This window comes from Glycine soja, chromosome 5 (genome assembly GCF_004193775.1).
Source record: "Glycine soja cultivar W05 chromosome 5, ASM419377v2, whole genome shotgun sequence".
Taxonomy (NCBI): Eukaryota; Viridiplantae; Streptophyta; class Magnoliopsida; order Fabales; family Fabaceae; genus Glycine; species Glycine soja.
In genome coordinates, this window is record NC_041006.1 from 43,455,667 (window position 1) to 43,467,993 (window position 12,327).

General features: G+C 33.7%; 2 protein-coding genes across 3 annotated transcripts; one reads left to right on the plus strand and one right to left on the minus strand.

Annotated features, from left to right (window-relative positions):
- Nucleotides 1-3,465: 3,465 nt before the first annotated feature.
- LOC114413672 (general transcription and DNA repair factor IIH subunit TFB5-like) lies at nt 3,466-5,581 on the plus strand. 2 transcript variants are annotated; one of them, XM_028378181.1, is made up of 4 exons: nt 3,466-3,630; nt 3,829-3,893; nt 4,833-4,881; nt 4,984-5,243. In XM_028378181.1, exons 1-4 carry the CDS (start codon nt 3,575-3,577, stop codon nt 5,174-5,176), a joined length of 363 nt encoding a protein of 120 aa, XP_028233982.1. In that variant the 5' UTR covers nt 3,466-3,574; the 3' UTR covers nt 5,177-5,243. The 2 variants fall into 2 exon arrangements, with proteins under 2 accessions (XP_028233982.1, XP_028233983.1); XM_028378182.1 differs by lacking the exon at nt 4,984-5,243 and adding an exon at nt 5,250-5,581 and having other exon boundaries at nt 3,476-3,630.
- Nucleotides 5,582-6,060: 479 nt separating this feature from the next.
- LOC114413673 (glutamyl-tRNA(Gln) amidotransferase subunit B, chloroplastic/mitochondrial-like) lies at nt 6,061-12,227 on the minus strand. The gene is made up of 8 exons (XM_028378183.1): nt 11,422-12,227; nt 10,644-10,853; nt 9,762-9,902; nt 9,437-9,640; nt 7,898-8,095; nt 7,128-7,196; nt 6,676-6,792; nt 6,061-6,593 (listed from the first exon to the last, which is right to left on the minus strand). Exons 1-8 carry the CDS (start codon nt 12,034-12,036, stop codon nt 6,513-6,515), a joined length of 1,635 nt encoding a protein of 544 aa, XP_028233984.1. The 5' UTR covers nt 12,037-12,227; the 3' UTR covers nt 6,061-6,512.
- Between the last annotated feature and the right edge of the window lie 100 nt (nt 12,228-12,327).

Sequence of the window (12,327 nt, forward strand, 5' to 3'; positions counted from 1 at the left end):
CACTTACGAGAATGACACCACTTAAACACCAAAGAGATATCATATGTGTAAGAAAGATTAAAAAACAAGACTAACATCTAGGGAATAAAAATTATATAGACGAATATTTTTATTTTCTAATTTTGTACATATTTTACTGTCGTTTTAACAAAAGTTTTTATTTATTAATTTTTCAACTATACATTTTTTATAATTCTAAGATATCACGCATAGTTTAGTTAATATTATAATTTTTTATAACTTTTCATAATTTATAAAAAAAAATAAAAGTTATTTTGTAGAAAATTATATATAATTTACTGAAATAGTAATTTTTTATTTCAACATAATTCTAGGAGTAATTTTGGTTCCAAGCAATGCTATTATATCCTCAACATTAAACCAAATCCTTAGTTCCAAACAATGCTTATACAGTTGGGATAAGATAGTGTATAACAAATATGCTGAATATAACGTGGCCAAAAATATATCCAGAAAGATTAGTAATCATTTTTACGATAAACCCCAAAACATAACAAAAACATGATAAAGCACGGGGTACTGTTAAAAGGTATTAAAAAGTTTCTAACTATTGAATTCAGTGATCCTCGTTTTTTGTGTTATCAACAACATCTGTGGAGGAATTTTGGTTACTAAGACCAGTTGCTGATGTGTTAGGAAGCCCTAGACTGAGTGAAAGAATGGGTGATGTGGAACCATATGCATAGGGAGACACTGATGATGCAGCACCACTTGTCAAACTTGAGTTTTGAAGCTGTTGGGAAATGGAAGCTTCTGTAGCAGTATACTGATTAAGGGTGTTTCCATCATGGATTTGAAGAAATCCGAGTGGATTAGGATTACTAGATTGAGCGTAATCAATATTCCTAGAGACGGAAGAAGCTGGATTTCCAGAAATCATCATTTGTTGATGGATCAGTGACTGCTGCATTGCACCAACTGACACATTCGCATTAGATGGGGGCTGTGCTCCATATACAGATGGATCTGCAAGAGTCCTTATGGACTGAGGAAAATTATTGGCCATGTTAGAAAGACATGGATGAGGGCATTATTGTGTTTTTATAGATGATGCACCTACCCTGGATTCTGTAGTCCCTGGAACCATGTTAGGCAATTGCATCTCGGTGTGTTCCTGTGTCTGTGTCTCTTTCATTTCAGATTTTCTCTTCAAATAATCTCTATATTTCTGCCAATCACAATGACAACAATAATATAAAATTACTAGTGATCAATCACAATGACAATAAATTTTAATTACTATTCATGCAAAATAATAATATTAATTCCTCGATTTGGATTGAAATAAAGGTTTGCACTTGACAACTATATTTTATGTAAGCTTCTACACAAATTTCAATTAACTGGCTATGAAAACTTACTGAATTAATTATAAATTTAGATTTAGACTAGATTGCTGGTGGGTTCACTTTATAGAAAGAATGATGATCATTGATCAAATTCAAATTCATTGATTATCATTCTTTCCTTACTTAAGTAACTTGTTACCAGATGCAGGTATGGAAAATTGTTAAATACACCTAAAAACGAACCTGTAAATGACTAGCAACATTCTCTCTAGTCAAACCAGGGACATTCATCTCTTCAACAATCCTCTTTGGCACAGCCTCTGAATAATAATTTAGGGAGAAAATTTTAAGTGACAGATTTATATATATCTATATATATCTTACCAAAAAAATTAAACAGAAAGAGAAAAACCATGTAGTATTGTGAATAGAGAAAAACAATTAAACAATTGAAAAATCATACGATGAAGGCCAAGTTTTTTGACAGCATTGACGAATTTACTATGCAGTTCCGCTATCCATACTACACGGGGCTTCTTCATTGAGGAAACACGATGCTTTGATTCTTCAGCTTCCTTGGAACTGCTATTGCTTTGGTCTCTAACAACAGAAGAAGAACCAAATTCAGAATTATCCTTGCCCCGTTTTCTGCTTCGCTCACCATCTTCCAAGCTGCCAACATAATCTTTTGTTTGTATGTTATTTTCCTTCAGGCTTTTCCTTAAAACATGTGTCCACATATTCTTGAATTGATAATAACGCAAAGGTTTAACCCAAAAATCACAAGCCCCAAGTTGAACAGCCCGCGTCACAGTATAGTTGCTGTGATCAAGAGACATCACTGCATAATATATTGCACTTGATAAGTAAAAACAAGTTCAAAACTTATGCAAGAATTTACAGGACAACTTGTTTTACATACCAATAACTGGAACATCAATTTCCTTGCTGGCACGGTAAAGGAATTCATAGCCATTCATGGTTGGCATATGAACCTCGATGAGTATCAAATCAATACAATCTTTTCTTTCCAGCACAAGATTCAATGCTTGTGTAGATTCAGTGCATGTGCTAACTGCAATGTAACGTAAAAACTGTCATTAACAAAACAAAGATTATATCTTTCTCTAAGCAATTAAAGATCGCATATCTAACCCTCATAATTGCATAGATTGCATATTTGCTTGATGAAGTCAAGATCTGTGGGGTTATTATCAACGACAAGGACCCTAATCTTTTCAGGGAATTGATACTGAACCTTCTCGAAGGAAGAAACTTGGGCCATTGCTGCTTAGAACGTAGAAAGCAAGTGAGAGAATATTTGTGGTGTGATTTGTTAGGTATTGGTGGGTAATTAGGATTAGTATTTCTATTGGGAAAAAAATCAATCTATATTTTTTTAAAACTGAATCTGTCTGAAACCAATTGACCCTATCATTTCACTTTTTTTTTTAAGTTCACATTGTCACTCTCCTTCTGAAACCTGGACCCTATCATTTCACTTTTTTTTTTTAAAAAAAATTCACATTGTCACATGAGTCAATTACACGTAAGGAATCCTATATGTGTATTTTGCAATAAAGTTATCTTTTCCTCTTGCTTATTTAAGTTATTTACAAAGCAAAATATTTTTATTTAAGGAAAAGTATACATGAACATGTTTTCTTATCCCATCAAATTGTTATGTTCCTACCTGTTCCTAGATGCAATGGATAATCAAGATTACATAATTCTTTTGATAGAAAAAACATTTTTCCAATGGATATTTTTTCCGTTATTTTATTGTTAAATATTGCAACACTAAGTTGTCACAACTAAGAAGTGTCAAACTTATCGAATAATCAGATAAGATGTATTTTCAAAGTAATCATATTTAAATATTATTTAGAAAATATTTAATTTTAATTTAATAATCATGCTAAAATAAAAACAAATACCTTAAGAAAAGAGAGGAAGTCCCAATTTAATATTTCATAAGATTTAGGAATAAGTTCAGTTCTATTAATACCATTAGCGGGAATTTGGATGAAAGGGTGACATTCAATATTTTTTTTTTTAAATTAGAAGATTAAATTGAATATTTTAAAAATATAAGGTCCAAATTAAATAATGTAAATTGCTTTTTTAATTTTGTGCCTGTCACTGAAGAAAAAGAGAGAAGAATGAAAGCTTGTAAGAGAAACAGGGACAAGAGCATTGTAGAAACTAGTCGACGAGAAAGAGATAAAAGATGAGGGCATAGCAGTGTCGTTGCAAAAGAGAGAATGGGATTAGAAAAAAACTTTGAATGCTTAGTTTGGCATGGCACAGAAAGTGAAAAGTAAGATAATAATTTAGTCTTCTACGTTTTAAATTTGAGTTAATTTGGTATTTTCATTAGTTTAGAATTGTGAACCGTGTGATCTAGCTGGTTTTTGTACAATAACAAAAGTGTGATACAATAAATTTCATAAATTTATCTTTAAAAATAAAAATCATGACACTTTTCACTCATTCTCTTTTTTCATGCCAACCGAAGATTTTTCCAATCCCATCATCCTCTCTGTCTCGCAGGGGACAGCCACCAAGAAAGGCAATTTACAGGTAACCTTGCTACAACCTTCTTTTAGGGTTTCCTTGCTTCGCTGAATCACTGTGAAATAGTTCGTCTTTAAAATGAATAAGTTATAAAATGGAAGACGGGTGTGTTGAAATTTATACCTCCGCACCCTAGTCTAGATGATTTATTGCTTCTATGTGCTGGACTCTGTGTCTGTGATGCTAAACTTGTTTGTGTGTCTAATTATTGATGGGGTACAAGTTTCGTGATGAGGGATAAATCTTAGTGCAGTGCAGACAAAAACATGGCATATCTCCATTGGCTTATTCATTGATTTTTTTTAATCCAACAGGCAAGCAAGCGTAAACAGATTATAGACAATAATAGAGGGGATAATCAAAATTATCTACAAATAAATAAAGTGATGATAAATATAATCAGAGGGGTCAGTGATTGGGGTTGGCGGCTTTCTGGGGAGTCAGGGCGGGGATGGAAAAACCCCGTCATCATGCCTACTTGAATAGCAGTGGCTCTGCTATTCAAGAGACACAGGGTTACCACTGTTCAAGGCTTGTCAGAACCATTTGCACTGTGAGAAATTGCTTAGTTAATGAAGTTCGTGTGATGATATTAAGCTTTTGCATCAACCCTTTTCCATTCATTTTCATTTGATCACATGACATCATTGACATGTGCTTCTTGTTTCATTGTTGATGTTAAGTTAGACACTTCATATAATTTCTTTGATTTAACTTGAACTTAGAGATGGATTAAAGGAATTTATACCACAGTAATTGATTCTAATAGCAATGTATAAAGGAAAGAAAAATAAACCTTCTGGTTTAATAACTAGAATTGTGTTGTGAGAGAATCACAATGGCAGGATTTGAGTTCTACTAATCAATGTTTGGGGCTTACTATTCGGTATCTATTGTGATGATGAATGGTGTGGTATCTTGTAACTTGTCTTGCTTTCTTTCCAGGAAGGTTATACGACATGGTCAATGCCACTAAAGGGGTCTTTATTTCCTGGTAACACAATTTTCTTTCTGCATTCCTATTTGAAAATTTTCCCATATACTATACTGTTTTGAAAGTTGTATAATTGATATTCAAATTATTTTGTTTACAAAGCTTTACAGCTAGCAATTTTATCTGCAACTGCTGGAACCTCTACATTAACTATAAGGAGTGTTTTTCCTTTCTTTCCAGGCTAGAAAACTTCTTGTCTTTAGGTTTATTAACAGTTAACTATGTTAAAAACAATCACAATCATCTATTTCTGTTTTTTCACCTACAACCAGTCACTATTGGCATCAAGTTTTGAGGTGTTTGAGTAGACATGGTTTACTTTCTCTACTGCTATCTGAATAAATGATGAGCTATATTGGGTTGTGCAGTGACATACCTATGGCACAATATATCATCAACATGAATGCTTCATTGCCTGCATCTGACAAGTTCATTATACATATCTTGGATAATACCCATATGTTTGTTCAACCTCATGTTGAGCAAATGATACGAAGTCAAATTGCCAAGTTTAGAGAGGACAATACATATGTCAAGCCTAATTGATTACTATGGCCTTTCTGTCCTCCCCGAATGGCTACAGTGAATAACATTCTGGAACATTTTGTGTTGATTGGTAGTTGATCTTTACTAAGACCGTTTCTTTGTATACAAAGTTCTCGCAGTTCGCATGGAAAAATGAAATGTGATTTGCTATTAATTGTTTTCCCTTTCTGAAACGCAAAAGGGCAACACAGCCAAGCGACACTTAAAAACAGAGGGGTCTCAAAACGCAAAAGAGAAATATAGCTTACCACTATAAGATCCAAATAAAAGACAAGACAGATTGCCCTCAAATACTCTTATTTCAAATTAAGCATTTAAAATCCCCAAAAGAACAAACTACTTTCTCATTCCTCCACAACAAACACGATCAAAATATTTTCTTAAAATTTATTTCAATAAATTTTACTGATAAATGTATGTTATGAGTAAACTTTTTTGTGATCAAGTTTTATTTACTTTAAACTATTCAGTTAAACTGTTTTCTCAAACCCATTTTAAATTGAATTTTTAATTATATAAAAAAATATTCATTTTTGTAATTTGTGCAATGCACTGGTGTTTCAAACTTAAAATATACGTATATTTAAAAAAAAAATAAAAAGAGCATTATTAACCATGGCAAATCAACGTATATTTGTAATACACAAACCAATATATGGATCGATCGTACAGGACATTCCAAATCAATCTATTGATCGTAAAGAATAACAGACAATACAGCCAACTACATTTGTGCTCTTGTGAGGGGAAGAGAAGGAACACCAAAATATTCTCGTTACATAATCCAAATACATGTGATATACAAAGAAACTTTAAGGCCATAAATTTATTGGGAATGTAAATATAAATCACATGCTTTGGAAAGCTTATCCTTTTAAAGCACCGCATATAATGCTTGTATCCTTACAGAAGAAGATCCTTTAGCATTTTCAGAACTCAATCAGTTAGGCTAGAAAGGAGCAACACGAGTGTTTCACTCTTACTTTTCATTTCCAATTTGTTTTTTGGCTAGATAACAGTTAAATCAAGGGTCAGCACTTATCCAATTGGAAGTCATGCTAGGCAGTGTAGATATAATAATAATCTCAGCTCTTTGAATTCAATTTCTCCAAGAGGATCTTGTTAAGGAGACCTGGATTTGCCTTTCCTTTAGATAATTTCATTACCTGCATTTGGACGAACCAATATAATACCAACATATGTAGAGGGAACAAACATAAAAATCCTTCCATTTCTACATGTTCATACCTGGCCAGCAAAAAAACCTTGTAGCTTAGTTTTGCCTCCTCGATATTGCTCTACCTGTTTTGGATTGTCCGCAATAATTTTGTCCACCATTTTTTCAATCTCAACGGGATCTGCTATCTGCATTTCCAAAGGCACAGGCACATTCCAACATTTTTATTCATTCTCGGCTTCAAAAAATAATGCTAGAGGGGTAAGTGTGCAACCTCAAAGAAGAGTTTTCACGTTAAATGTTCAAACCAACTCAGTTTTTTAAAAAAAAAAATTAAAAACTCAGTAAATAACATCTCAAACATCACAAAATCCAAATAATCCAGTAGTGTTGTTAAATTTGCATTTAAACCCATACTAGCAACTTTATGCTTCAATATCAAAGAATTAAGTTGTCCTTTGCTGAATTCTGACTCACACACCACATGGTAAAAATTTGGGTAACAGTTGATCCTACAACTTACCTGAACCAAGTCCTTTTTTTCTATGAGTTCCTTCACAGTTCCACCCTTGGCTAATAGCTCAAATAGTATCTGCAAACACATGAACACGTTGTAAAAATACAGAATGCAAAACATGCCCATAATTATATAATTTAGCTACAACTGCCTATTTTTTTTTCTTCTTTTCCAATTCCTTGAGACAAATAGAAGGCACGGAACTACACAAGGACCCAACTGCTGTATACTGTGCCAAGTCAATCAAAGCCTCATCAAATAAGGCAGTTGGATCCAAAGTCTAACTAGGCATGCAGGATGAAGCAGAAAACAAATGGAACTGGAGAGAACAAAGAGAAACTTATGCTGAAAACCATGTCTTCCAGCTATATCTCAAACTTGATGGTTACAAAATGAGTGTAATAAATACAAAGATCCAATTTTACTAATTACTATATCTACATGGTACACTATACCTAGACAATGGTACATGTTTTTAACAGGAACAAGATATTGGTTTAATGATGATTGAAGATGTCTGAGAATTAAACTTCAGAGATCAACATATTTATAAATGAATGCCCACACTAGGCTTGGTTCATAGTTAAAGTACACCAACACAACTAACTTTCCAATGTACTAAAGCATCTGAAAAAGTAATGAGAATGCTAGAAGATATGATAAGAAATGACAATATAATTGCTGGCTGCAGCTTAATGTTTCAAAATCATGTCTGAGAATCAGGGAAGCTTAGACCCAAACTAGACACCACTCATTAGTGCCAAAGAAAACCATACCTCCTTCCCAATCTTGCTACTAATGGTTCCACCTTTAATGGAAGCTATCAACTCAGACAACTCTTCAGGTGTAAGCTTTATCTCATTTATGGTCAACTTTTCATTTTTCATGAAGGCAGCAATATCACTCATTATCCAGTTGGCAACCAGCTTTGGGTCAGCACCTTTTGCAAGAGTTGCATCAAAAAAATCTGCAATCTAATACATCGATTCAGAAAATAAAAATCGCATTAGACCATTTGTGGTAATACACTTTATATTGACATCTACTATTTAGCTTTCTAATATGTACTGTTCTTGATTGAGGGGGGTGATTTGAAGAGCATCAATGGATCTTATATGGGCTAATGAAAACAATTTATTACTCCTATAAGCTCTTTTCAACTTATTTCAATAAATTATTAAATTTAATGGCCAAGTTTATTGAATAAGTGCTTAATTAAGTTGTTTATCCAAATACATCCTCAGTTCTCTTTCATTGAGTCGTACGGTGTTTTTAATTTTGCTGGAATAACATTAGTTGGTTTGTTGTGTCTTATTTTCAAAGGAGACCATCGTATATGTAACAACAAAAATAACAATAACCTTATCCCACTAGGTGAGGTCAGCTACATGGATCACACAATGCCATTAGACTCAAACAATTTACAACACTCATTTTTACCCGGTTGCAGCTTGTAATTTGCAAACAGGCAGTTAGTTCATAGTCTGCTTTTATGAGTTTGTATTTTGGACTGATAATTTGCATGCATAAGGTATATTATTCATAACCTGAAACTATTTCATAATCAGATTTTGAGTTTGTATGTGAACTGTGACAAATTTCTGGCATTAGGTTTGATCTATAACCTGAATCTATAGGTAATTCCCTAGGTTGTATTTTATAACTTTAGAATCAAGAAAAGAGCTTTCACTCTATCAATCCTTACTATGTTTGGACTTGGTGAACAGAGTAGAGATTATGAACAAAATGGAATGCCATGTACTATTAAGCTTTTGGCAAAAGAAGTACAATATCTAAAAGTTGATGACATAAGATTTAGGTCGGAATGATAAAGAAAGAGGAAGAGGGAAGAAGAACAAAACAGGGAGGACAAAGAAACAAGAGTAACAGTGAGATCAAGAACTGACTAATGGACATTTATTATTATTATTATTATTATTATTATTATTATTATTATTATTATTATTATTATTCCAGTTTGTCTAAAACACAACAACCGTGCTTTATTTATAGGCAGCTACCCAATGGCTATAAAATCCTAACAGTAGCTGACTAACATTCTTTTCCAGTTTTCCTATTTATATTTACATAACATTATCACACTTGGATTTTTCCATGGCCCATATGGTATTTCTTGGGTGCTGTCAAATCTTAAGTACATTTCTTAACAATAATAATAGAGTAGTGGAATGTAGGATATCTAGCAGATAGTATTTACTTATCTATTTCTTTCAAATATTTCTATCATAATCTTTAGTACATTGTTTTATTATGTTCACCTATTTTCAGTCAATACAAAACAACATAGAACTCACATTTTTATCATTAGCCAGGAAAAGAACATCTTGCATGCTTAAGCCCATCTGCTCATATCTTCTCCGCTTAATTTCTGGAAGCTCTGGTAAAGAATTTTTTATACCATCAACATATTCTTGAGAAAGGATTACTGCTGGAAGGTCTGGTTCTGGAAAATATCGATAATCAGCAAGCCCTTCCTTTTTCCTCATTGTAATTGTTCTCTAAACAGAATAACGGAAGTTATTTAAGAATACAAGTCTGAAGAAATAAAAATGAAAAACAATCTTGTACTTGCTACACTAGACTAGAAAGAAAAGTACAAGATTACACTATAGCACTAGCCTGAGAGCCTTCTTCCCATAAACGAGTTTCTTGTACTATCTGATCTTCCCGGCCTTGACTATGGAGTTGCACCTGCCTAGAAATTTCAAAATCAATAGCTCTGCTCACTGATGAAAATGAGTTCAAATTTTTTATTTCAACCTGTCATAAAAAACTGACCATATTAGTTGCTAAATCTGTAATATCACCTGCAGTATTTGTTCATACTGCATTGCAACAAAAAGTAAGAGTAATATATCACTTTGTGGCACTTCATTTCTGCAAAGGCAAGGGCCAAGCCATTTTTTTAATAGAATATTGCAATAATATGATAAGGCAAGGAAATTTTCTCATCCACAAGATCTGCTTGTAGCAATTTCTCTTCATTTCATTCTTTGAGGAAATTTCCGAGCAAGTAACTGTTTTTTTAGAGAATAAGAAAACCACATTAATAATTCCAGACTATGCCTTCCCTTACCCACCCAAGTGGGAGAAATTAAAGAAAAAGTATACATCTATTGAGAAAATGTCATGCTATCAAGGTAAGTAAAATCTAAAATTTCATATTTTATGCTATTGCTTACAAGGACTTCTATTTCACAAGATATCAAAACACAAATGTATTCTGGCACATGGCTTTCAAAAATATAAGGGTAAATTACACTCCTCTCCCGGAGAGGAAATATACCCATGGGAGTTCATAGTTGCTCACCACCGTCATTTACACTAAAATGGACTTAAGTGTAGCACATTCCATCTCTTAGAGGAGGAAAGTGTAATTTTTAAAAATAGTGGAGAGGGTAATCTTAAAAAGCTTCCTAATAATTTAAGAAAGTGCCAATTCCAAAAGTCCAATAATAGGTGTTTCAAAAGTCTTTTTATATAGAAGAAATAGCTAGATACCTTTGTCCCAAACTTTGATTGCCCAATAGGTCGTATTGATACATTTACATCACAACGAAGAGAACCTTCTTGCATATTGCCATTGCTCACTCCCAAATACCGCACCAACCTCTGTAATTCTGCCGCATATTCTGCTGCTTCAATACCATTTCTCATGTCAGGCTCAGAAACTATCTCAAGCAAAGGTACCCCTGCCCTATTTAGATCAACCTGCCATGAAATGCCACCAACTTTAACATGCTTATATCATAGATAAAAGTTGTTGAGCCTTTGGTAATTATTCATGTCAACGAGTGGATGGAACAAACTATTTAATGTATTCCAAAATATGATTTGTTCATCAAAGAAATATGTGAAAACCGATTCAGTACAAAGATTTGCTCAAATAAACATAAATGTACTAATGAACAAATGCAGTCCGTCAATGGTCCGCAATGTTAAAAGGTACCTGAAACTTGGATGTCAAACAAATAAAAAAGCATCATACGGTCCTGTTTGAATAAACTTTTCAATAAGCACTTGAAGAAAATAAGAAAGTAAAATAAATTAAGGTTCTCTCATAAGTTAATTTATAGAAGTTCTCTCATTTAACTTCACCAAAAGTTTATTTTAACTTCTGCATAAGCTAATTTTAACTTAAAAAATGAGCTTAATTCATTTTACCTTATTATTCTTTCCCCTTCTATAAGTCTTATTTAGAAGTTTTATCCAAACAAAACCTAAATAATAAGATTGCAACTTGCAAGCTGAAATACGAGTAAAGAAACAAAACAACAACCTGTGAGTAATTTCCATTCTCTGCATGTAGGAGCTTCCCTGCATCCTCTTCCATGTGAACCCTTGTAATGCCAAACCTCTTGTGGCCCCCACCAAACTCAACAGGAATATCCACATCAAGAAAACCAGCAGTGGCAATTGGCACATCAAACTGAGAAATCTGATACCCTTTCGGAAGGTCAGGGTAGAAATACTGCTTCCTGTCAAACTTGGAGTTGAAAGCCAAGTTGCAATTAAGAGCAAGGCCCAACTTGACAGCAAAATCAATGATCTTGGAGTTCAAAACAGGCAAAGCACCAGGCAAGCCCATGCAAATGGGGCAAATGCTGCTGTTGGGTGGAGACCCATAACTGTAAGGGCAACCACAAAAGGCTTTGGTCAGAGTGGAGAGCTGAACATGTGTTTCAATCCCAATGATGGCTTCATAGTCTTTGGGGATTTTGTCGAGCTTTTTGGACTGTGTGCTGCTTGTTGTAACCTTGGTCTGTTGGGTGTCTGTTTGGGATTGTGTGGCTTTGGACGCCAAATGAAAAACCTCATTTCTTCGTCTGAGGAATGTTGTTGGATAAAGCAGAAAGGGGTGAACTTGGAGGCTTCTGAATATTGTGGAAGCCATTTTGGGAGGTATTAGAAGAGAGGAATAAACAACCTAAAAAGAACAAAATTTGCAGCCTCCAATGTTGTCCTGTTGTCGACAGTGAAGAAGTTTTGTGTCGCAAATTTTTTTTTAAAAAAAAAAAAAAAAGATTCCAACTTGCTGGGTGCTCACCCACAGTAGTGGCTAGTGCTGCGTTCTTGGGCAACGACGACTGTATGTAGAAGAAAACGAAGGCGATAACTCTCAATTTGAGAAAAATTGGAGAGTGTCCAGTTTAACCAATGTGCACCGTAGGATTAAAATGAAGGA